The sequence below is a fragment of the Diadema antillarum genome, unplaced genomic scaffold (assembly GCF_040938485.1).
Source record: "Diadema antillarum isolate AM-2024a unplaced genomic scaffold, OU_Dant_1.0 seq00001453_RagTag, whole genome shotgun sequence".
NCBI classification, from domain to species: Eukaryota; Metazoa; Echinodermata; class Echinoidea; order Diadematoida; family Diadematidae; genus Diadema; species Diadema antillarum.
Window position 1 is genome coordinate 253,404 of NW_027272199.1, and position 27,293 is coordinate 280,696.

Sequence of the window (27,293 nt, forward strand, 5' to 3'; positions counted from 1 at the left end):
AAAAAACACATACACAATTTTAAGAGTATATTGGGGAGATTTGAGATTTTTAGTGTTAGGATTATTGAATCATGTATTTTCAGGGAATATCTTTTTTTTTCTTTTTTTTCTTACAAAAATTAGGTGTTTAACTTTGATCCCTTAAGAAGATAAAGATAAGCATTATTTGAAAAAATTGGCCACAATTTCTTTGTCGAATGTAGTTTATAAATCAGCGTCTGGATGGATCGTGAATCGAATTTAAAAGGCTTCGCCGTTTGTGATAAGTGAAAATCAAAAAGGATAATATTTATCAGGGAGATTTATCTGAGAGAATCCCCGTCGTTTATATAATTTTATTTTATTCACAGATCTAGATGTCAAGGATATTTCAGTACTGTTTTTGATGATTGATTTTGAAAAAAAAAAGCTTTCGATTCAATCTCTCACGCCTTCATTAACAAAAGTAATGTCATTTTTCAATTTTGGTCCCTCAATAATTTCTTGGATAGATATTTTGTATGCTGATTCTTTTTCGTCTGCTCAGATTATTTCTTTTTTTTCCTGAGAGATTCAGGGTAGAAAGGTGTCAAGCAAGGCGACCCTCTTCTTATATATTTTTGTTGTGTAGTACGTGAAGTATTAGATTTGATGATTTCCGGACCTATTCATTTAAAGGGATAAAAATAGATGATATATAATATTATATGTTTCCATTGCTCAATATGCAGATGATACACTATTGACATTTAATGGTAAAGAGAAGGATTCATTTGTAGCGATAAATAATTGTTGATAGATCTGTACCGCTGGTTAAAAAATCAAGGAAAACAAAACAACACTTATATGGATAGGGAAATGCAAGAACTTGTGAAAGAAGATAAAATGTTGTCTGACTGGAATCTTCAGTGGGTTTATGAAGGAGGTTTTAAGTATTTGGGTGTACATTTCTTTGTTGATTTAGAGAGCTGTTCAGTGTAATTATCATGAAAAAAATGGAAGTGATTAGGAAACAAATGAACTCTTGGCATAAACGCTCATTAACGGCGCTTGGTAGATTTGTAGTAATCAAGTCATTGTTGTTTTTAAAATTGAATTATTTGTTTTTGTCTTTCCCAAGTCCTAAAGGTAACTTTTTGAATGAGATATCTATTGTTTTATAGTTTTATATGGGAAAGGAAGCCGGATAAGATAAACAGAATTCAAATGTCTCAGACATCACACGTACACAAGAAGTGGCTGGAGCGCATGAACGATAAATATTTACGCACTGGTTACAGCATTGAAAATATCACGGATTAGGATAGGCGATTGTTATTTACTATATCGGAAAAAGGGTCAGAAAAATTACTGAGTATACTTTACCCCAGAAACATCAATTAGATACATATGAGCCTTGGGAATGATTTTTTTTTTCTTATTTGAACAAATCTCACATATCTGTAATCCTTCTTGGAAAAAAGTATTCGCAGCTCATGGTGATTTACTTTCGGTTTTTGAATATTGTAATTATTTCCAGTGCAACCTTATGTGGAAAAATAATATGCTTTTTGCAGGGAATGTGTTGGTTTTCAAACGAATGTGGTATAAAAAAGGAATAATTCGTTCTGTTAATGATTTGTTGGATGGAAAAAGGAAATTGTATCATTTACTGCTTTTAAGAGGAAATATGATGGTGATGTTAATTTGTAAGATTATTTTGCAATGTGGCAAGCGGTTAAAAAAGCAGGTTGTGATGAGTAACATGGAAAAGTTTTGTCAACTAATTATTCCTGACATTTTAAATTTGGTTATTAAACATCATAAAGGATGTTCGCATAAACATTTATGCTGTTTTGTTAGAAAATAAAATAAGCACCTACATGCATAAAATTTAAAGGATTTTTAAAATGGCAGCAATTAATACAACTTGAGGAAAACAAATGGCAAAATTTTTCGTTGGTCCCGTTCAAGAGCACGGCGCACGGTTTCAGTTTGAATTAATAGTTAATAGAATCTTATATACAAAATAATGTTATGTTGAATAGAATTGGTCTATAAAGTTGAAAGAAAAGAATGTTATGCTTGCGATGTGTATGCTAAGACTTTAATACATTTTTGGGTGAGTGTCAATACCTATGTTGAATGATTGTGGGTAGAAGTAAGAGAATGGATCAATGTTTACTCTGGGTTAGAAATAACATCTACAACGGAAAATAAATTATTTGGTTTGGGGGTATTAATAACTTGGAAGTGAATTTTGTTACTATATCATGCTTGTGAGATATGAAATGTACATTTTGTAAAATAATATATAATTGGGCCTTGCCTTTTTTCTGTTTAACATTAATGACTTGCCTGATGATCTAGCATCTAAGGTTTGCTATTTTGTTATGTGCTTGTAAATAATATTATTTGTAAATAAACTGTATTAGAATGTAAATAACACAGTCTGCAGGAATCTTCAGCTTATTGAAGGAGGCAGACTTAACCAAAAGAAAAAGAAGAGAAAGAAAAAAAAAGAAGAACGAGTGAGCCTAGGAGAATTTGTGAAAGAAATCCATGCATGATGTTTTCATTAGAGTGATAGGTCCTATAATTCGCAACCTCATCATATCTAAAAAGAAAAGGAATGTAATTAAAGCATTTATTATTTACGACCCCCTGTCACTATGTACACAAAAGTATTAAAAAATATGTTAATGGCTTGATCGATCGTGAGTTTACAAGTAGGCCTTTACACATACATACACCCGTCTCACCCCAAAAAAGGGCCTGCTGTTTGTTTGTTGTTGTTGTTGTTTTTTGTCGTACTTTAGCCCAGTAAAAGTGCTGCAATTCGGCCTGTGGATGATGCGATCTATATAACTTTTATATCACAACTTGAAAATGTTGTGAGTCTCATCAAACACATAATTGAAAGACTAGTATGAAATACGTAAATAACATGAATGAATAAATGAATGTTTGTTAATTGGCTTGCTTGTCTTTATGTTATCTGACATATTTTATAGCTGGTCAATATGAGGGCACTGTATAATCATTATATTCTGCAGAGTGCATGCCATCAGCGACTGTCATGAATACATGCTACACGCTTTAATGCTGTACTAACGTGATTTTCAGCACATGATGCGCCATTCTCTGCTTACGTGATCATAATTATAGTCTTTCTTTGTTTTCTTTGAATTATTTTGTATCATTTTGTTTGTTTCTTTTCTTCGATCTGGAAGTTGGAATAGGTTATCACTGTATTCAGCGCATTTATGATTAATCTTATCGCGTACGCGCTTGCAACATCACTCTCCATCCGATAGAGGGCTCTTTCCTGCTTTCATGACATGACGTGTGAAAAAAAAAGTGAAACAGAGGACAAGTTCACCTTCATAGACATGTGAGTTGAGTGATTGCAGCAATATTAGTAGAACACATCAGTGAGAGTTTGAGCAAAATCGGACATTCCGTTAAAAAGTTAGGAATTTTTGAAGTTTCTGCTCAGTCATGGCTGGATGAAAAGACTACTATAGCTTGTGATGTCACATGAGTACAACGATATAAAGAAAGAATAAAGAAAATTCAACATATTTCCATTTTTATCGCATAACAAAAGAACACTCGACTTCTCTTTTTCAGAAGGCATGGGGAATGATATTACCCTTATACGTCAGTAGCAAGTCGAAGAAATGTGCACTTTATTCAAAAAGTAAAGTTTTGTGAAATTATCTTTTTATTTTCCTTATATAGTTGTACGCATGTGACATCATACACTGTAGTAGTCTTCTCTTCCAGCAGTGACTGCGCAGATACTTAAAATATTCATAACTTTTGAACGGATTGTCCAATTTTCCTCAAACTTTCACTGATGTGTTCTACTAATATTGCTGCATTCTCTCAATCCTTATGTATATGAAGGTGGACTTGTCCTTTAAAACTAACCGTGCATGGCAACTGATTGACAAATTGCCCTACATCGATTCATTTCATGAATTTGAATAACCGCGCATGCATTTTTTTCTTTTCTTTTGTAACTGTAATATGTTTATTCATTATTATGCATACTTTTCCGAGATAGCATCTCGTTCGTTATCCAGGGCAAAGAAATACGGGATTACTTGTGGTATCATTGGGAATAAAACTAAACAGAGGCCTATGAAAGGCTACGAGATTTAAAATGAAACTGTGCCTTCCGATGATGTTAATTAGGACACTGATGGAACACCGTTCAGCGTCCATTTGGTAAACAACCTTTACAGCGGTCTCAGAGTGCATTATAAAAGTGGGCGTCAAAGTTTGATGAAGATAGCCTGCTCCATTATCATATGCTCATAAAGTAAGCAGCATTCGAATTCATTTGCCAAAAAACAACAACAACAACAGGACACTTAACGTAAATTAACAAGCCCATTCATAGATGAAGGGCTGGCTCCTTTCTATCAGTGGCGTATCTAGGGAAAACGGCGCCCTGGGCAAGCATGAAAATTGCGCCCCTAATTTCTGAAAAAGTGTTCAATCCCAACCCCATCCCGGTAGGGACTTTTTAAAAAGTCTTCATGATATGCTTTTTCAAGCACTTAAAAAGGGATCTTTTGAGGGTGATTGAAATGTAATGAAGTTAGATAAATTTCGGCGAGCGAGCGCAGCGAGCGAGCCGAAAAATTTTGTATATTTCTGCGTCATCATCACGTTTTGTTCTTATCTCTTTTTGTTTTTTTGGATAAATTTTGGCGAGCGAGCCCAGCGAGCGAACCGAAAATTTTTGTATTTCAGCTTGCAAAACATGGAATTCTTGTAATTTTTTGCTTATTAAATTTTGCAATTCTAATCAAGATATAGTGACGGCCTTACAGATAACGATTCATGCCAACAAACTGAGAACTTGAAAAATTACTCCAAATTAGTACGCACGAGTGAGCCGAAATTTGTATGTTTTCGCGCCATCGCCACGTTTTGTTCCTCATCTCTTTTTTTGGGGGGGGGGGCGGACGAATTTTGGCGAGCGAGCGCAGCGAGCGAGCCGAAAATTTTTGTATTTTAGCTTACAAAACATGGAATTCTTGTCATTTTTTCCTTATTAAATCTTGCAATTCTAATCAAGATATAGTGACGGCCTTATAGATAACGATTTATACCAACAAACTGAGGACTTTAAAAATACTCTAAATTAGTACGCGGGAGTGATCCAAAATTTGTATATTTCCGCGTCATCATCACGTTTTTTTCTTATCTTGTTTGATTTTTTTTTGCCCCCCCTGTATGTTCGACACCAATCTTATTGGCGCCCTCGTTTGATCCAATGGGCGATCGCTTCAGAACAAAAGAAATAAATTGCAGCCGCTGCTCCATGTAACATTAATTTTTGCCTTCTAACGATGGCATGTGTGAACACAATATACATTGTCATTTTGTCCGCGTCATCATCACGTTTTCTTTTTATCTTCTTTTTTATATATATACATTTTAGCGACCGAGCGCAGAGAGCGTGCCGAAATTTCAGCTTACAAAACATGGAATACTTGTGTGAACACAATCAACATTTCCCCCTTCCCGGTCCGGGCGAGTTTTTTTTTTTCTTCTTCTTCTTTTTTTTTCTTCTTTTTTTTTTCTTTTTCTTCTTCGTTTTTTTTTTTCGTTTTTTTTTTGTTTTGTTTTCGGCGCCCCCAAGGAGTGGCGCCCGGGGCGCGTGCCCCCCTTGCCCCCCGCTAGATACGCCACTGCTTTCTATACTGCATGGTTAAAGATAAGACCCGACGTACTAGATGGGCAAACATGGTTAACAACGATAGGATCTCTCTCGAGACGGTAATAAAAAGATTATAGATCGCTTAATCTTTGGACTTTCCGATATCAAAAACATCGGAAACTTCTGTTTCCATAATAGACCAACTGTTGTGTCTCCGATTCTGCTATAAAGCCCACCATTCCTAACGTGTTTCCTCCAGATGAACCATATTCCCCTTTACACGGATATTATATGCCCTACGTACTTCCACGCTAATCTTCGGTTATAGCTTAACGTTAAATGACCTATATACACGAAGAATTTTATTATTGTTGCTAGACAAGATCAGGAACTTCCCAGCTCATTCCTGCCCGATTTGAGCTTTCACAGTTACGATACGCGCCGTCGTTAGATGGTGGATGAAATCAGAGTCGAGATTTAGTGACACACCTTGCATATCTTGCCAGCCGTTATTTCGTTTCGCCTCCCCGACCTCTTACCTGAGCTTTATCATCGCAGCAAGAAGACACATCAAGTTGCCTTGATGAATTTTCACTGATCATTACTACATACATATCTTTTTCTTCTTTTTTTCAATTTGTGACGCTTACAATATCGGTGTGGGATGGATAACCGACGCCTGATCGCGATTGTCGCTGTCGTAACTCTTTCCGTGGGTATCGGTGTCGGCGTGCTGATCGGTTACTTCTCGGCCCCCGACGGCGGGGGAGGGGACTCAAATCCTGAAAACAGACCGGCGGACGAGTCGATATCGGAGCGGATTCTGAGCGAGATTCGAACTGAGAATATTCGCGCCAATCTGAGGTGAGAAGCCGAAGCAAAAAATTGATATGCTTAAAAATCCATGTAGGCTATCATTTACAACTCATGGCGCCTCGAGAGAAAAACTTAAGTATCTCCATAAATGTTGAAACTGTTAATAATAACAATAACATTGTGGCAGTTTTCTGTTTCTGACGATTAAGTTGTCTGATACAATGATGGTTCAACTCTACGTCATGTTTTAGGTGGATGAAAAGAATGAGTATATAACCATGATGAGACGAACTCACTAATCACAACGCCATGAACTCACAGCAATATTTTGGATCGCACTTATGATTTATCCTTTAAGTTATCTTTTCCTGACTATTGCAACACATGCAACAATAATTTTCTGGAAAATCAAAGTGTTTCTGTTTGATTTCATGTCAGAATATGGCATATTAATGTGTACGAGTCAATGGGTCACTCGTGAGGAGATGATATCATCACCACATCATCTTTATGGTCTTAATTCTAATCAATATAACTGTATCACTTAACCACGAGATATATTATTATAAACACCAAGAAAAACAGGCACAGTAGATAGAAACTACAGGTAAAGCAGACCCGTGAGCTACTAAATACATTAGGCAAAAATAAAAAAGCCCTATGAGTTTGACACTATTTTGAATGTTCTCTATAGGCAAAAAGGTCGACGATCTGGACACTATACATATACAAGCCCAGTGATGTTATGTCGAGCTCATGGGTCCTTTTGCCATTAGTTTTGAGCTCGTGGGCCATATTTTGTCTCGTGTCTATATAGCTCGTGGGGTGTCGAGATCGTGACGTGCACCAGAGATTTCAAATGATACGTCGCCGATTTCTTTTCCCACCGTGTCTAAAGGAGAGTATTATAACTATGTCACCTATAACCTCTTTAGAACTGGAATGGCAAATGATTAACCCTGAGATAGATTAGGCGGTGAACCTCCTTGTATATCATGTGGACAAAATCCCTGACCATTGTTGAGGGATCGAAATGAGGGCGGGGTGAGGTTATAACAACCAAAAAGCAAACTAGAACCAAAAAGCAAACTATATAGGGTCATGGCGGATACTGGTCTGGGCTAGTGTCCGAGAAGGCCGGATTATATCGATTTTCCAGCCTAAACTAATACGGTAAGTGATTGTTTAACGATTATATTGAAATTTAGCAATGTACGACATCCTATGCCAAGTTCAACCGCTCTTTAGCTACAAGAATAGCCCCACATCATACCACATAATCCGTATACGGTTTTATTCTTCCTTGTATATAATTCGTTTTATTTGGCAATTCTTTTTTCGGAAATCTGTCATCAATAGAACTTCACTGTGTTCACTAAACACCTACCGTCAGCATATCACACTTGAAAATAATATCTTTCAAGACATGAACATGTGCACAGGTGAATTCAGTTTAACGGATGCACGTCACGAGACCGACACCCACGAGTCATACAGCCCACGAGTCATACAGCTCACAAGTCATACAGAACATGAGTTATACAGCTCACGAGTCGCACAGCCCATTTGTTCGACACTTAGCTAACAAGGCCTACGATATCGACACATTAATCTCCGTGTTGTATCTGTCGAACTCTTGGGCTGTTTTTATCTAGTGCCTATAACTCATGGGCTTTATTTGCCTAGTGTCGAACTTATGGACTGTATGACTCGTGAGCTGTATGACTCGTGGACCTGTTTTCAATGTCGAACTCGTGGGCTGTATGACTCGTGGGTGTCGGTCTTGTGGGATGTCTCCGATTTAACACGTTTCTTTTTCTTTCTTTTTTTTTAGGGGAGGGGAAGGGTCAGTATTCAACAAGTCGGTCATGCAATGGAAACGATACAGGTCATCGATGAATTGCAATCGAGACTTCTACATTAATCACACCCCCTCCCTCTCATTTGCTCACCATTCTTTTAAACAATATCTTCCTCCTTTCTTCCTCCCGCTCCCCTAAATTCGCTCCTCTTTTCCTGCCATGTGTCCATTTCTCGTCCCCCTCCCTCCCCTCCCTCCCTTCCCCTCCCCCTCCCCTCCCCTCCCCTCCCCTCCCCTCCCCTCCCCTCCCCCTCCCTCCTCTCTCCTCTTCTCCCTTACTCTGTCTCCCCTGTCCCAACTCTCACAAAGTTTATACCAATTGCCAATAATTTTTCATTTTTCATTTCAATTTATTTTCATATTTCTCACATATATCACAATAAAGTATATAAATACGAAAATTATACAAAACATAATTTAGATGAGACTTCATCAGAATGTACAGAAGTTTGATTTGGTATAAACACGAGGTCTGTATGTATGCGAATTACACTGTGGTCATAATGCGAAAAAATATAATAATATATTCTTCCACTCCAATGGAGCTTGCTAGTTTCCAGTTTATGAGAAATTATCATTTTGCATTGTTTATCTACCTCAACATGACCATTCTTAAGATGTAACTCTACATATTTTTATCAACATGGTTGACATACTTGTCGTATTTAGTTTTACTTTGATTGTGCGTAAGCTCAGTTCCTTCAAGTGAGAATGTGATACTTAGTAAATTGTTAGTCTGTTTGTGAAGTTTGGGAGTGGAAAATGGAAACGACTGTTTAAAAGAAATCAAATTACACTAAACGAAACATATCCATCAAAATGGGATGTCATGTCACACCATCACGTCATGACAGATATTACGCCAGCAAGCCCCACGTAGCCGGTACGGCGGCCGATCGGGAAGGGGCCGAGCATATCAGACAGACCTGGCTGGAACAAGGCCTGGACTCGGCAAGATTGGTCCCTTACCAGGTCTACCTACAACACAGCCCTTCGGCAGACAATGACGAATTGGCAAACAAGGTACCAAACAGATTTGTTATTGAAGCAAAGGTACTGATAGGGAGTTAGGAAGGAAGAAACGGTCCATCATAACTACATGACTGTAATGGGCATGATGCCTAACACCGTTTTATATTGATATTGACTTCGTATTTATTGATATGGGCATAATTGTTTTCCAAGAAAGATGTGAGCAAAATGTATAAGTGTAAATATATAGTTTTGATTAGAGATGACTAGGAAATAATTGCGAACTGGACAAATACGTCATCTTAGAAATTCAAATGTGACTTATCTGTAGCGAATGATTTTATCTCACGAATGGAATAACAATGATTGATTCTTCTCGTACTGCAGATCTCTGCCCAAAAAAATTCTCCTTAAAGGGAAGGCAAACCCAAAGAGCGATGTGGATTGAGTGAAAGCAGCAACATCAGCAGAACACATCAGAGAAAGTTTGAAGAAAATCGGACAATCGATGCAAAAGTTATGAATTTTTAAAGTCTTGGTGTTGGAACCGCTGGATGATTTCATGATTATTTTTTTTTTCATGAAAATTACATCAACTTGATACTGACCCAGGGTAGCAATAAATCCCCCCTGCTTTCTGAAAAAGGTTAGTCAAGTGCTCTTTCATAATGCTAGAAAAGTGAATTTTTGTTGAATTTTCGTAAGGCTTTGTATTGTTGTCCACTCATACGTCATAACCTCTAGTAGTCTCCTCTTCCAGTGGTTCCAACCCCAAAACTTTAAAATTCATAACTTTTGCATCGATTGTCCGATTTTCTGCAAACTTTCACTGATGTGTTCTACCATTGTTGGTGCTTTCTCTCAATCCACATTGCTCTTTGGGTTTGCGTTCCCTTTAACATGACGGACACAACGAATTCAATACACGGAATCACGTTCCTGTCTTTGCGTTCGTTGATCAACCTCAGTGTTAACATACAGAAAGAATTTTCAAAAGTTCTTTTAACCTTGTCATTGGTACAATTTACTGTGTAAAGCGCATTAATCATCTTTATTGGAAATGCCCTATAAAAGGATTATTTCATTTATCATTATTTTCATGCTCGAAGAAATATAGGTAGTTGCCATTTTTACCCTTTTTTTGTCCTACACACACGAGAGGAACTACTAGTATAAGAGTTAATACTTCAAACGTGACTTTCATTCCGTGATATGTAATTCGTCTTGAATCTCTTTCGATAACCCTTTTAGTGAATGGTTGAACTCTGGTTACAGGTGCAAATCATCGACCCTGTCAATGGAAACGCTGTTTTCACTTCAGCTCTCAGGGAGGATCCATTTGGTGAGGAGGAGCTAACGCAGGACGGCATCCCCGCCCCTTACAGTGCTTATTCCGCTACCGGTGACGTCATGGTCAGTATAAAGATTCATTTCATGTGCACATCAACTCCTTAACGCAAACTATTTTGTGCTATTTCATATCATAGTTGGTGTAGAAACAAGAACAAGAAAATAATACCATGAGAAAGAAACGTACTATATTGGAGAGCATATAAATGTTTCAAATATAAATCTATTCATGTCATCACTATTTTTAATTTCCTGAATGCAAACCCAGGGTGACATAATGTACGTCAACTATGGCCGGGAAGAGGACTATGAATACATCATAAACGAACTGGATCCAAGTGCCAACTTCACCGGCAAAATTGTCCTCTCCAGAATTGGCGGAGCTGGTCGCTCTACAAAAGTTAGTTCTTTTTCAATCACTTTGATATCATGTACAGTAGGACCTCGATTATCCGACCATCGATTATCCGGACTCTCTGTTATCATGGACATAATACACATGGACATTCATCGTATCGTTAATTAATTAATGCACCCGTACATCTCAAAAGCGCCACAAAAACATTTTTAGCATGCTTCACTGCTTTGATCCCATGATCGTCACCGCCAGCAAGCCGGAAGAAGAACAAGACGGAGATTCGAGAAATCTAAAATTATATGCACAGAAGAAAATAACTCACAAAAATCAAGTAAAGTGAATGTGCAGTTGTGGTGTATGTTAGGAAATCATACCTCAAACAATTTCGCTTGGGAGAAGCAGGCAGTTTTTAAAAGAAAGCTAACATTTTGGCAGAATGATTGTCATGTGATCTCAATATTTCAATTTTCTCCAGCTTATTCCAGAGCAAAAAGGGACAGTAATGGTAGAGAACAGGTATATCTTGCCATTAGGCAAGGTCTTATGCGTGTGCGAAAATGTGCGAATCAGCAATTACCCATCTTTTGACACAAAATTTGTCATGATCTCAGGTTTGCTGCTCCTCATCATCTGTATTTCTTAAAAGACATTTCCGTCTGAAAAAGGCACATCAGCGAAACAAGACTGAAATGAGAGAAAAGATTCTTTTGTTAGTGACGATACGTGATCACACAATCGTTATTGTCAAGACACCTGAATGTAATCATGAAGATGCACATAATCACCTGTCGATGACGATCATTACATCAAAGAAAGACTGCAGTGAATAGTCTACGTGTATTAGGTCAATGCTGTTATCAAGACGTCGTCTGATTGACATTTTCTCTTAATGTGTTCGTGTATTTTCAGTGCCAAGTCTTACTTAGAACAGAAACACGTTCAACCATTATCATGTGAATACACAAAGGGACATATAGTATTCCAATCATCGCAGCGGTTGATGGTAATAATGCACGTTTCTCATTCAGCGCATATCACTATGATAGGGAGCTTTAGATTTTAGACGCGCGGACGTTCAAAGGGAAAAACACATGAGCCGGGTTCACACGTACAAGTTAGCGGGATGACGATCGCGATGCTCATCCCGAGTTTTTTTGCGAGCGTCCATACGTACCAAATTAGCGGGATAGCGATCGCGATCGGTATCCCGCTAATTTGGCGAGCGTCCACACGTACCGAATTATCCCGCTAATTGCCGATAGAGATAACAGCAAAGCCTGCAAACTGGGTCACACAGCGCCCTTCTCTATCACTGCCTGCGCGCACTTACATTTGTCCATTGTCTTTTACGCGTCAGTGGTGTGGTTCGCGCGCTGTTGTTGTTGTGCTCCAAAGAGGTGAAGGACCTCTTCGCAGAGGCCTCGCTGTTGTGATGTGCGCATTGCATGATGGGATGTAAAAACTCGAGATTGTAATCCCGACCGTTCACACGTACCAGCGCGGGGCCAATTATCCCGCTAATTGATGAACCAGCGCAAGATTTCTTGGGATTAGCATCGCGATGCTTATCCCGCTAATTTTCGGGTTTTTTCTGTCCACACGTGCAAAAAACTCGGGATGACGATCGCGATGCAAATCTCGAGATTTGTATCCCGCTAATTGGTGTACGTGTGAACCCGGCTATGGTCTGAGCGTGCGCAGTAACTTGACGTGCGCTACTGCGCACACGCAGACCATGTTTTTTCGTTTTTTCCCTTTGAATGTCCGCGCGTCTAAAATCTAAAGCTCCCTAATGACTATGTGATGCGCTCCAACACTTCAGGGGCTTATGAAAAAAAAAATGAATAAAGTAAATCTGTGAACTATGGTTTTAATTAGCATCGAGGATAACGAGTGATCAGTAAAATTTGAGTGTCGTCCTCATCTAAAAAGTAAAAACAGAAACCAAAACAGAAATATGTTACTTTTTATTCAATCATTTGTCATTTATATATTCATTTATCTATTTATTCATTCATTCATTTTATTTCAATTCAATATCTTGTAAACGTAGATATTGCATGAAAACATTATACATCAAGTTATCTTGCCGATACGGACTTATTCGTACAAAAAGGAAAATTATACGCACTTTCACAGGGTCTGTGTGATATTTTTGTGTGTGTGGTTTTTTTTTTTTCCTGTAAAGCGCATCCTGTCCACAGGATGGACATTAGGTCAAAAGCTGCGAATCAGGTCAACGTCAACAAAGAACCAGTTCATTTGTTTCTCTTCATCTTATATGTATATATTTTTTGTTTTGTTTTCATTGCACGCCTAAGCTTGTCAAGATGCGGTACCACGCGTCTATAATACCTGATATCTATAGGTTGGGAAACTCGTTCCTCCTAAACATCATGAGAAGTCACATAAACGATTTGAGACAAGATTCAACAAAAATACCTTTCATACCGCAAACATGTACATGTATATACACTGAGATAAAAAAGATATAGATATAAATGCACACACATACACACACGTACACACACACACACACACACAAACTTCTATACAGGCACAAAACACACACACACACACACACACACACACACACACACACACACACACATTCATATAGAGTGAGAAGAGGAAGCATTCAATCGACGTATAGCTGTATAGTTCAACGTGGTTTTATTGCCAAGCCGGTCAGTCATTTATTCTTTAGACCTTCATCAGGACTGTACAGAAACAAGAAATAAAATAGCTCACTGGTAAAGGCATACGCAGTCAAACCTGCCTTAGCGGCCACCAACTTCATTCTTATTAATTGGAAAGGTTTTGTTTTGCTCTGTCTGTAAAATGTATAACTAAAAATGTTTAACTTACCCATTTTACAATCAAACTATTCCTGCACAGAACATCACCACTATTATGTCTATTTGCGAATGAAATATATCTACAAACAACTTGCTGGTCCGGTATAATTTTGTGATGCTGTTCAGAAAGTTCTGTAAAATGTTCAAGTAATATTCTCTAACGAAAAGGATATCAAGTATAGTCTTCTGCATAATATATCCCCAAAATAAAGAAGAAAGATGCCTTTAACTCAAAGGAAAATGAATGGATTTATCAACAGGTCGCTGCCGCACAGAAATACGGCGCTGTTGCGATGCTGGTTTACGCCGACCCTGGCGACTATTCCGTCCCTCCGGATGTGGGTCTCCCCTATCCCGATGGTAGATTCCTACCCGACACAGCTGTGCAGGTCGGATCCATCAACAAATACAAAGGAGATCCCTTAACTCTGGGCTATCCCGCTAAAGGTAAATACCCTCTGTCTATTTTCTCTGCCTATATGGAGCTAGCATTAAGAAAACACTATTCTCATAATAAGCTTATTTGTTTGTTTGTTTTTTTCTTAGAGGAAATACACCAGGTTAGGCTGACAATTTCTGTCTCCTTATTAAAGGGTGTGTACAGTTCTGGTCGAGGTGAAGATTTAGCTTTTAACGTTTTGTGAGATATTCAGAAACCACTCTATGAGATGTTAAAGAGCATGCAGTTCTAAGGGGTATCAAAAGTTTATTCGATGAAAATCGGTTTGGAAATGGCTGAGATATCCAAAAACAAGGTGAAACAAAGAGACACTAATAAAGTTGGGGCATGTCGCCTTTTATTATTAGCTCTTTTTTGGCTATCTCGGCCATTTGAAAACCAATTTTCATCAAACAAACGTTGAATCCTTCTTAAAATTACATGCTCTTTCATATTTCATAAGAGGCTTTTCATTATCTCACTTAGGAATGTTCAAAACATGAATCCCTACCTCAACCAATACTGTACAGTCCCTTTAAACTATTATTTCCCATTGATTCGCATGCTCTTCTGCAAACAAACTGGTAATGCATTTTTGGCCAAAAAGGCATTACAAGTTTGTTTCTTTAAATCACATGTATATAATGGATCATGTATTCTCTCTCTCTCTCTCTCTCTCTCTCTCTATATATATATATATATATATATATATAATATATAATATTTGTGTGTGTAGGTAAATAATGTACGTGTGTTTTATGTATTGTATGCTTGTGTTCGTGTATGGTTGTTTGCACGTATTTTGTGCACATTCATTTGTACGTGTTTGCATGATTTTTATTATCTCCACCTGTTTGTTTGTTTGTTTGTGTGTGTGCAGAATAACTCACAAGTTGTGAACACATTTTAATGAAACTTGCAGGAAAACTTGATAATTACACAAGGAACAGATGGTTAAATTTTTGGTAGTGATCCGGAAATGTTTATGGATTTTTGAATGATTTTTGAAAATCTTTTTGCAGATATGGTCAATGAACTTTGGAGTTCAAGCTGTGCGAATTTAAAGTTTGCATACGCGCTCTAAAGCACGTGCTCTGCTCGGGCGAGGCGCCGCGCAGCTGGAAGCTGATGAGGTTAACAAAAGGCTCCTATAATTGGGAAATTAGGTCCTGGATTCAATGCCCCATACACGGCGATGTAAGTTTTGTCTCAGGCAGCATTATTGTTACATACCGTGTGCATGCTACAAAAATATGTAAATGATTGATAGTCATATCCCTCTGTGATATAATCTTCGTCATGTGATCACCATCGTCCCTCGTCTGATTGTCAATTAAGGGTTAAATTTGCTCTAAAGCACGTGCTCTCCTCGGACGAGGCGCCGCGCGGCTGGAACCTTATGAGGTTAACAAAAGGCTCCTATAGTTGGGAAATTGGACGATTTTCAGCATGTGTGTATGGGTGGAAATTACTAGTAGCTGCTTGGTGAAGGTCTGCGCTCTTAGAGTGCTTTTGTAGTTTGTATATTTCTTGTTATTTAATCATCATCATTATTGTTATATTATGTGATCACATTGTGAGATATAAACAAAAAATATAAATAAACAACGATTATTCAGTGTTCTATACCAAGTAGTGGAAGTAATATTAGTAGCCATGATTATAAACAACTCGTCGCAAAAAATTAACATGAAGGAAAAAATGTCTCCCAAAATCTCTCCTGATTGTCATAAAAAACAACAACAAATGCCTCTCTGACAGAAAAATCAGTTTCCTATTGAAAATCATAATGACATGTATACATTTTACTGACGTATTGCTGTGGTATTTTGTTCCAGATTATTAGCGATTTTCTGTTGTTAAAAAATGATTTACACGTTTATAGAATAGATATCTCCGACACATCAGGTAAATGTGCTTACGGTCCATAACATTGATAAATTTTGCAAACAATAATTACTTCAACATTGGTAGTACTAAAAATGATCTCATAATGCAAAAGGGTATTATATATACAGTCATGACGAAAACATTTCCTATTGTAGATAACAACAGCACAAGAAACAACAAGAACTAACATTCTTCATCTTGTAGCTACATTGTTCGTAGAATTGTAGAAAACATTGATTTTTGATATTTGGGTTTAAGAGGAAAAAATCTCAATTGAAAACAAAAGATATACAATTTCTCTTCTGAATTATTCTCCCATAAAAGAATTTGCCCACCGGAGACTGCTAAACGAGACTGATCTACCCAAGATTCCAGTCCAGCCAATCAGCTTTCGAGATGCCTTGACTCTGCTCAGGTAAACCTTTCTGTGACGAAATTTGATAGTATATATTGTGACAGTTTTATGCGCATGCGCAGCGGACACCATATTGGTGATGACTGGTGATGACGATGGAAATGAAAAGATGAACACGAGTTTTAAGATTTAATGATTTTAAACTAAATGAGCAAAAGTTGAAACACTATATCTTCGCATCAACAATAAGTTCATTTTCACTTTCGATTCCTCAACACTATACTTTCGACTGACATGCATAATTGACAGCTTGTCTGAGTTTTTTAAGTATAAGGCGTTGTGAATGTAAGATCATTCGTGATATGCTGTCGTAGCCGTAATATTCATAATTGATTGCCCAAGCATCTGTTTCTCTAAAACTGTTGCTGGTTTCAGTGCCATGGCCGGTCCATCCCCCAGAGAAGATTGGAGAGGCGGACTAAACAGCACCTATCCAGTGGGTCCTGGATTCAACGCCCCATACGTAGGAATGTAAGTTTTGTCTCAGGCAGCATTATTGTTATATACCGTATGTATGCTACTAAAATATGTAAATGATTGATAGTCGTATCCTTCTGTGATATATTATACTCTTCGTCGCAGTCTTGTGATCACCATCGTCAGGTTCTCGTCTGATTTGCTCTTTGTGCCTCCTCTATAGGAAGACACGTCTGGTTGTAAATTCTGTGTCCGGCTTATACTGGACCTACAACACAGTGGGCATCATACGTGGTGAGATTGAACCAGGTGAGTGTTTCCATGGCAACGAAGGAGAGATCTCAAATTTTGTAATGGTGAGGTGACATTCTTAGATTTATTACACCTGCCATGCCTGCATTTGTAATTGTATCCATCCTACAGTCCAAAAGACTGCAATCGATACAGAGTATAGGCCTATACGTAGTAATACAAATGACAATGAATGAAGCTCAACATGGAAATCTGTTTAAAGTTCCACGAACGGGGCAATTCCGTTAATAAAGATACTTTATCAAGAATTAACACGACATGATAAACGGCTTCACAAAATAGGCCTATCCATCCTGAATTGGCATCTCTGCACCTTTCAAATCTACAGTAACACACCTAGTTGGTAAATACAATTGTAGGAGAAATATTGGTCCCCATCGACACATTAGTAGCTCTGGGTCTCTTAAAACAAGCAATCTGGAGAGATTTTCGACCTTATCACGTGCAGCATATACGTGCTATGTACAATATGTATTCAGTTATCGCGTCATAACTAAATGCTAGTCATAGCTCTATCTAACTCTCCTTTCGCTGATCCCGAATCAGATCGTTACGTGCTCATTGGAAACCATCGTGATGCATGGGTTCTTGGATCCGTGGACCCGACCAGCGGAACGGCATGTCTCATGGAGATATCACGTGTGTTCGGCATGCTGAAAAAAGAAGGTGAGGGTTTTTCTTCACATAATGCCAAGAGGATCAATTCGATAACTGATTTTGTCTGGGTTGAATTATGTAACCATCATCCATCATCAATGACAGACTGTCGGTTATGAGTTTGTGTTGTTGGTCTTCAACTGCTAAATACATGCACGCGCGTATTATTAATAATGAGCTAACAAAGGAAAACCGGAGATCTCGGGTTCGAATCCCGAAGGAAACTCATTTTCTTTGCTCAAAGTTGTCCCTATATCATTAGTGTGTGTGTGTGTGTGGGGGTGTGTGTGTCTTACACTCTAAAATCGTTGGATTGAAAAGTAATCTAATAAGACCAAGAGGAGGGACAAATCCATATAAAATTACAATTTTTAGTCTAATTGATTTAGAAATTAAATCCATTAGATTTGAAATTAATAATCTTATTTGGATTTGTCCCCCTCATGGTCTATTAGGTTACTTTTAAATCCAACGAATTTAGAGTGTATGAGGTTATGAGTAGGCCTTCTAAAATATAAGATAAGGTGAAGTGTGGATCGAACATGCTTACATTATTGTACATGAAGACTTTCATAGTCCTACAGGCGTCAGATAAAAAGAGGGCATTTTCTATAAATGACGGATATCAGAATCTCTCAGATCAGATCATCGCAGCATCGGTAAGGAATCGGGGCCTATTTCGTCTGTTCCAGGGCCCTGTTTTATGAAGAGTTAAATTGATTATAAAGTTGATTTTTTATGATAAGCTTATGGCAGCCTGTGTGTTAAGGAAATTTAGAATCGATCTTATCTTTTGAAAAAACAGGACCCTGGGCAGTCAAAAAGTATATGGAAATTACTATTTGTGCTCTTCATAGCCGTACTGCATAATAACTTTGCGCATGCCTTACCGGGGGCCCGTTTCATAAAACTTGTCATCAGTGACAACTGCCACAGTTCTATGACAAATTTGCTCTCAGCCAGTCAGATGCAAGGATTTCAGTAGCCTGTCACAGATGACAAGTTTTATGAAACGGACCCTTCTCTCTTCCTCTGTCTGTTCGCCTGATGTCTGTATTTCTTTCTCCTCTCTCTCTATTTTCCATTCTTTCTCTCCCCTCTCGTTATGTCATTCTCTCCACCCCCCTCTCTGGTAACTACATGTGACAATCACTACAAGGTTGGCGCCCAAGACGTACTCTGATGTTTCTCTCGTTTGGGTCGGAAGAGTTCGGGATGATTGGCTCTATTGAGTGGACTGAGGTTAGTTTATCAGGACTGAATTCCCAGGATTACTTATTTTAGGGATAATGACCATGAATTTGGAGCACCAACCATAGCACTCTTTTCGCATTCACCTATGCCAATGCCTACGATATCATCAACCTTATAGGCCCCTATATAGATTTAATGCATGACCATTCTGCATGCTTCCCATTATTAAAGCAGTAAGTTCTTACAATTCCTGTATGTGTGTGTGTGTGTGTGTGTGTGTGCTTGTGCGAGAGTGTATGCGTGTGTGTCATTTTGGATTTTTCTTGATTTGGTTGGTTTTATGTAAAAATTTGACACACTCTACTTTCATTATTTTGTATATGTCTGAATTAATACAGTACATAGACGTTCATCACGTACAGAGTCAGAGGGTGGAATTACGCGTGTTCTTTGTGTAATACTGGTGGTTTGTTTCTGCATAACTTGTATGGTAAGAAATATGATCAATAAAGGACATAAAATAGTGTCAATCAAAACATTTGATGATTACAAGCACGAGTTATGATTTCCAATAATCAATGTATTTGATGACATTCTATAAGATTCCTTTCTGTAAGTAATTCCTTTAACATTGATTTCTTTGCAGGAGTTCAACCGGATTCTCGCCGATAGAGCAGTGGCTTATCTCAATCTCGACATTGCAGTTTTGGGTTTGTTTAATACGTTTTCTGGATAAGTTAAAGGGATTGTATAGTTTTGGTTGAGACCTAATTTCCAGGTTACTAACATTTCTTGGTGAGATAATGAGAAACCTTTTATGAAATATTAAAGAGCATGTAATTCCATGAGGAATTCAACGTTTATTTGATGAAAATTGGTTTTGAAATGGCTATCAGATATCCAAAACAGAGCGATTCTAATAAAATGTTGGACCGACCTTTCAATACGGTCTCTTTGTTTTACTTTGTTTTTGGATGTTTCGGCCATGCCAAAACCGATTTTACTCAAATAAACTTTAAATTCCTCTAACAATAGTATGCTCTGTACTATTTCATAAGTGTTTTTTTTGGTATCTCGCCAAAAATTGAAAGCCCAATTTTCATCTCCACCAATACTGTACCATCCCTTCAAGCCCACAGTATCCTTGCTTTTTTTTCTGTCATGTTAACAAACATCAATTTGAAAAATATGTATCAGAAGACACTTTAAAAGAATTCGTGGAAGCATGGATGAAAGCAGATAGGTGGTAGAAAGTGTTGTGACGTAGAAAATGTTTTGGAGAGGCAAGCGATCACATAGATAATGTAACAGGTTTGGTTTGAAACCACGAATACATTCTTTTAACTCGTTAATTACCGCTTAATTATCTAAGTGTGTAAGAACATTTGTAGTTTTCATAAAATTATGTTCTGTGGAAGAAATTGAATTTAAAAAGCAATAAACATTTGAATTGAATTGCATTGACTTACCCATGCCCCACTGGAAACAAACTGATTGTTCTTGGACAGTCTGTGGGAATCTGGTTGGGAAGAGATCAAGGTACAGAAAAATAGATGCAATATGCTTCAAACTGATAGATAGCGTCATTAAATAAAGTTTTCTAATTATGAATTTTTAGCCTTTATTTTCAAAAACGTACCACACGAAAAGTAGGAAGGTGGTAACCGAGGACACACAAACAAATTAGGTTGAAGTTCAGTGAACTTATTTTAAAGTTTCATAGCGCATTTTTAACCCTGCTGCCCGATTATCGTTTCTTTTCTTTGTAAGGAAGGGATATCATATTATTATTAAGTTCTCACACACATTTGCTTACATCTTTATCCTGTTGGGTCACCTCCAGACAACTTCTACTTCCGGGCATCGGCCACGCCCCATCTTAGACCGGTTGTATACGAAGCCACCAGTAAGGTAACACCAGTCGTTCACTATTAGGACACTATTTAACAAAAGGTTATTGAGCTATCTCTCCTATCTCTCCCACGCTTGCTCTCACTTTCTTTTTCTTTACATATTGTTTAATGAGTGCATATAACTGTGTATGTCTGTCTTATCTGGTATTCAATCTCATTTACGTTTGATATATATATATATATATACACATTCCAAAAGTAAACAGTATGATTTATTAATAAACATATATGTTTACAGATTTGTATTTCTGATACAATACGCATTTAGGGCCTATTTGGTGTTTAGCAGGAATTGTAGGATTACCTTTCTATCTCTCTTTCTCTCTCTCTCCCTCTCTCTCTCGTCGAGTCATATTTGCAAGGGCGTAGTAAAAGAATCATTATTATTACAGAAAATTCATGAATTTAATATCTATGAATCATTAAAAGCTGTTTCAACTCTTCGTTGATAGAATAACTGTGTTCTGGGCGTTGATTTCAGTGTTCATTCTTGGTACTGCGAGGATATACATGAAAATTGGACCTTTCGTCGATTTCTTCTCATTGTCTCACTTCCGAAATTTTCCCAATTTGAAGACAATTTTTGCCGCAAAAGATGTCCCTGAAATTGAAATCATTATTATTATCATTACTTTTATTATTATTATTATTATTATTATTATTATTATTATCATTATTATCATTATTATTATCATTATCATCATTATTATTATTATTATTATTATTATCATTATTATTATTATCATCATCATTATCATTATTATTGTTATTATTATCATTATCTTTATTCTTCATACGTAAAAGGAGTATAATGAGCATTTTGTTTTCCACTCCATTAAAAGAAATATCGTCAACAGATTATGGCAGTCTCTGTTGATACAGCTGTTGGTGTTATGATGGTATTCATATTTGATGTTGCTGTATTGCTGTAGTTATTAATGGACTATTATCTCATTGATATCTTAGGTTGAGGACCCAGACCCATCAGATACGAGAAGAACTGTGTATGACACCTTGCGGGAACGCCAGCCGGATTCGGAAAACCCTGATCTACCAACGTAGGTGTTTATTCGTAACATTCATAATCCCATCAAGTGTTGCGTACACTGATGAGCGTCTCAGAAGACTGCAATCGCAAAGATTTGTTGTTGTTTTTTTATCCATAAACTGTAATTACACAAAATGGAATTTATCAAAAACACGCACAAATCTGTTTGATGGGCACTCAAAGCAAACTCGCATCCTACCCCTAATAAGAAGGAATATTTTGAGGTATTCATCTTTCTACAAGCCGACATGATAACGGACGAATCGTTACACCCTTTTTGACGTGCTCGTCTTTAGATGAATCAAGCTTAGAAATGTACCAAATATAAGTCACATTTATTAATTGTGGAAGTGTGCATATACTTTTGTTTGTGTTTGTGTGTGTGCGTAAGTGTGTATAAAGACGTGATGATGAGATAATGATCAAGTAGTGTTTATGAATTCAAGGACACACGTTGTATTGATTTTGATGTGATTAATTAATTGTCAATAATACAACTGATTTATATATCATTGAACAAAACTTGAAGAAAGAATACAAAAAGAGAGAGAAGCTAATTAGTGTTTATGCATCAAATTGCCACCTTTTACGTATCAGTTTAAGAGGAGATCAATGCATTAAACAGAAGCAAAGAATGCACTTCCCATGAAACATAGTAATAATTTCGTCACCATACCTCTTGTCACAATATTTATCTCTCACGCAGCGTGCTAAGGATTGGCTCTGGGTCCGACTACGAAGGCTTCGAAAAACGAGTGGGAGTTTCCTGTATAAGTGGCTACTACTACTATGATAGGGTGAGGTGACGCCTAACAAGTTAGTGATTAGGAAGAGTGTCCATATTTCAGGAATGTAATGATAAGGAATGTGCAAAAACAAGACTATATACCAGGTTGTTGTTTTTTTAAATTTAGATATTAGAGAGATAATGTTATGAAAAGCAAAGGGAGATATCAAAATGCAACTCATAATTTTGATGACATGTCTTTAAAAATGTGTTTATTTTGTAACGAGTTTAAAATTCAAACAGACTTGATTTTTACTCTATTTGATGATGACCTTATTTAAAAAAAGGTCAAAACTGCGTTTATCAGTTTTTGCATTCAACCTCTTCTTGTGTTGAAATGCACAAGTGCAGCGTGGTGAAAAATTAATATAAAGCTATACGAAAAAGGTTCAACCATATTATAAAGTTGCAAAGGATATCGACAAAAATAAAATCAGACTGAACAGACAAACTGCAGAGTGATTCATACATCATTGACACTTATGACATTAATATCCATGTCCCGTCTTTGTGACACAATGTATCCTTCTCTCAGTCACTTCTGTATAATTACGCCTTTCTCTGCCAGTGTTGGTATCTAACAAGAAAAAAACAACAACCATGTATATGTTGAATTTTGAGGTATCATTCCATTTATTTCATTCCATAAGGCGGTAACGGTATACATGAAAAAAAAATCACAGTAACATCTGGAAATGTATAGTAGCATAAGGAATATTTATTTCACATTTACTGGTATCTTGTAAAGGATACTAAACAGATTATTCCTTCTTCTTCAGAGTGAATGATGATAGGACGTTCACTCTTGAAAGAGATTTTTTTGTTTTTTTTTATGCTATACATTACAATCGTAATAAACTATCGATTTGAAACCGATCATACCACTGCAGGACACGTTGCAGCTGAGCTTCTACTCCCTGTATCACACGGCGTACGAGACGGTGAGACTTATGGAAACCTACATCGATCAGGAGTACAAGTTCCACCAAGCGATCTCTCGAACTTTCGGAGAAATGGCGCGAATCTTGGCCGATTCCCTCGTGTTGCCGTTAGACGTAACTCTCTACGCCAGTGATCTTCGTGGAATGTATTTACGGCTCAACGACAGCTCTCAAGCTAAAAATATGGCGGACCATGGCATTTCAATGGGTAAAATAAAGATATCGAGGGAAGCTCGCTCTCTCTTTCGAATAAAAACGTTAATATATTAATTTGATTGAGAGAAGGAAAGCCTATTGGCACAATTGAATGAGTGATGACGTGCATAAGAACTGTGGGCTTCACTGTATATTTAAGGAGAAATGACATTATCATGGAAGTTATGCAAATAAGCAAATTTAAAATCATTGTCTTTTCCTGTTTACGTGTGTTGCGTAATGTCAAGAGAATGTAGTGTCCTATATGAAATGCATGTGAGAAGTAAGAAATATAAGAAAGTAAGAAAAAGAAATCCAGCAAAGAAAATCAAAAGAACGTTAATTGAATCCTGCATAGAGCCTTCTGCATCAGTGTATAGCACTGTTTAGCGAACAGTGCAGTACTCATCACATGGTTTAGTCAGAATGGATCAAAAAGCCATCTGAATCGCAGTGTTTCTCCTGATTAATTTGACCTTTTTTTTCAGAGCCTCTGGAAAGAGCAGTCTTCGAATTTTCAGATGTCTGCGATGACTTCCAGAATCGACTGTCATCAGTGGATACTGCGAGGTAAAATTTCGAGAAGAATCTAGAAATATTAGCTGCAAAAAGAGATAGAGAGAAAGAGAAAGAAAGATTAAAATTGCGATTCACAATGGCACTCTGAATGACATAATATGTATTTCATATTCGTATTAGATAGAGACATCATGACCTACCCCACAAAGGGATAAACATATAAAATCATCAAATTGAATACATTCACGAATAAAAACAAGATCACAACGATATTTAATGATCACTACATTTAGAAGTTAACAAAAAATTTAATTCCAACTTTTTTTTCATTCCCCCCCCCAAAAAAAAAAAGTTATCCAAGCAACAATAAGGATGAATCTTTATCATGTATAGAAATTCATTTATGCGTCTAATTATGCATTATTCCAATGCAAACAAGAGAAAAGATACAGTGAGAGATACATGTATATAAGAGCTAAACTGATATAATGAGTTGTCTTGAAACTTTTTTTTTCTGTTTTTTTTTTCCTGCTGTCTCCACAAGCACTCTTGCCGTGAGACAAGTCAATGACCAGCTGATGCTTCTCGACAAGGCTTTTCTCGGGGATCTACCCGGAGTGGACCGGCTGGACAGGTAGGTTTATACAGACAAATATGTCTGCACCTGGTGGCTATTAAAGTGAGGAGTGAGGGATAGAGACGAGGTTACCTTGTGGTGGTTGAACATTGTTAAACACTATAGAGGCTCAATCTTAAACACTGTAGAACTTTGCTGTCTTTTCCCTCTGTATGGTGATATTAATGATTAATGCATTCTGCGACCGCCGTTTTAAAGATGCCTTCAACAACCTCTGGACTGAATTTGAAGCCCCCCCCCCCCCTCAAAAAATAATAGAAATAAAAAATGAAAAAATAAAGAAATAGAGAAATAGATGAAAGGCTTCCCACAACGTCTTGCAACTTTCAGGGTTAACATCACTAAAGTTTTAGCTTTATACCAAACACGAAAAATACCGAATCCTTGGTCTATATCCATGCATGTATATCTGCACGTATAATATTCATCATTGGTAGGGCCGTGATGGGTTGCAGACACGTTTGCTCTGAGTGTTTTATCCTAAGAGTCTATGATGTCACATTTGTGTATCAGATAATGTCGTATATTCATAATTCAGCCAAAGAAAGGTATAGTTGTGCATTTAGCTCTAATTGGAATGAGTCAAAAACACAGATAAACTGCAGTACTTCATTCAGAGTATATGTATATCATTCTGTTTGTCATTTTTTTTCGTGTAAGAATATAATGATTATGTCAACACACATACATACACACACACACACATACATGTATTATCATAAATATATATAAGTATATACATATATATGTATAAATGTATATGTATATATATATATATATATATATATATATATACATACATACATATAATGATTATTACCATAATATTGACATCAAAGTGCTTTAAAAAAACTTTAACAATGAAATATGATTACTGCGCATGTAATAATTCATTCCAAGGCTAGACTCTTTTTCACCTCGACACGATATTGGGAATCTGTTCTGAAAAAAAAAAATCACGATATCACTTCTTTTTATATCGAACTTAAATAAAACCTAATAATGGGCTTTTACAACACAACATTATTTTATGTATGTCTTTTATAACAAAGTTTGATCCTGACAACTAGAAAGCTTGCTCGATTCTTGCCCGATTGGCGGCAACAGGCAATGTGAGCAAACTGGAAGCGTGAATGAATTGAAATGTGTCTGGAAGTTAGACGCGATTTGAATTTAGATATACGCCATTTTACATGCCATCCCTCCTTCCTATTTTTTCTATGTGTATTATGTACGAGGGCTGCCCGCCAATCAAGCCACGCTTAAGCTGTATAGCCCTACTGTATTATTCATTGCACGGTTGTATTACTGAAACGTTTCTGCTGTACATTATGTAAAGGCATGAAGATGAAAAATTTTGTAAACAACTGATGTTTATGTATATGACTTATGTATGGCTCCAATTATGTACATGTATGTTCATGTACAATGATAATACAGGATCAAATCAAATCAAATCAAATCAAATCAAACCATTATAAGTCGAGCACAGTACACAGGCATAATTTCATTGGATTTACTTTCATCAGGCACTTGGCATTCTCATCGCGTGCTACATCCTCTCGGAGCGACGAGGTGGTCCCGTCGGGAGTGTTTCCGGGAATCATTGATGCTCTTCAAGACATCGACGACGATCCCGACCAGTACGGTCGATGGAAGGTTGTCGCCCAGCAAGTCGCTCAGCTCACCCATGCCTTTGAGGCTGGTAGCGCCGTTCTCAGGGATGTCACCAAATTCTGATGTTTGAATGTTGAACTCATTTCTGACTGACCAGGATTGGACATTGTATCAAACAACAACAACAACAACAACAACAACAACAACAACAACAACAATATGAAGAGTTTGTTTGCAAAAACCGATAAGTCCATTTTCGAAAATTTTGAAGTACGGTCTCTGTCATAAAATACAAAATAATACCTTTTGAATGATATATCAGGTAAGGTACATTTTTGAACTTATGGTCAAAAGAAGCAAAAATTTTCTTATTATTCTCTTTATTTTTCTTGACCTTTAATCGCAAATATCTCCATTTAACAAATATGGACTTATCGGTTTTTTTTGCAAATAAACTCT

The 27,293-nt window shown here is 37.1% G+C and overlaps 1 protein-coding gene across 1 annotated transcript; it reads left to right on the forward strand.

Moving 5' to 3' along the window:
• Nucleotides 1-6,170: 6,170 nt before the first annotated feature.
• LOC139709594 (putative N-acetylated-alpha-linked acidic dipeptidase) lies at nucleotides 6,171-27,033 on the forward strand. Its single transcript, XM_071621556.1, has 18 exons — nucleotides 6,171-6,502; nucleotides 9,170-9,338; nucleotides 10,563-10,700; nucleotides 10,906-11,037; nucleotides 14,114-14,300; nucleotides 16,507-16,597; nucleotides 16,973-17,068; nucleotides 17,238-17,323; nucleotides 17,873-17,992; nucleotides 19,143-19,225; nucleotides 19,824-19,887; nucleotides 21,021-21,088; nucleotides 22,057-22,148; nucleotides 22,845-22,935; nucleotides 23,816-24,074; nucleotides 24,550-24,631; nucleotides 25,125-25,214; nucleotides 26,747-27,033. Exons 1-18 carry the CDS (start codon nucleotides 6,303-6,305, stop codon nucleotides 26,955-26,957), a joined length of 2,259 nt encoding a protein of 752 aa, XP_071477657.1. The 5' UTR covers nucleotides 6,171-6,302; the 3' UTR covers nucleotides 26,958-27,033.
• Nucleotides 27,034-27,293: the final 260 nt, after the last annotated feature.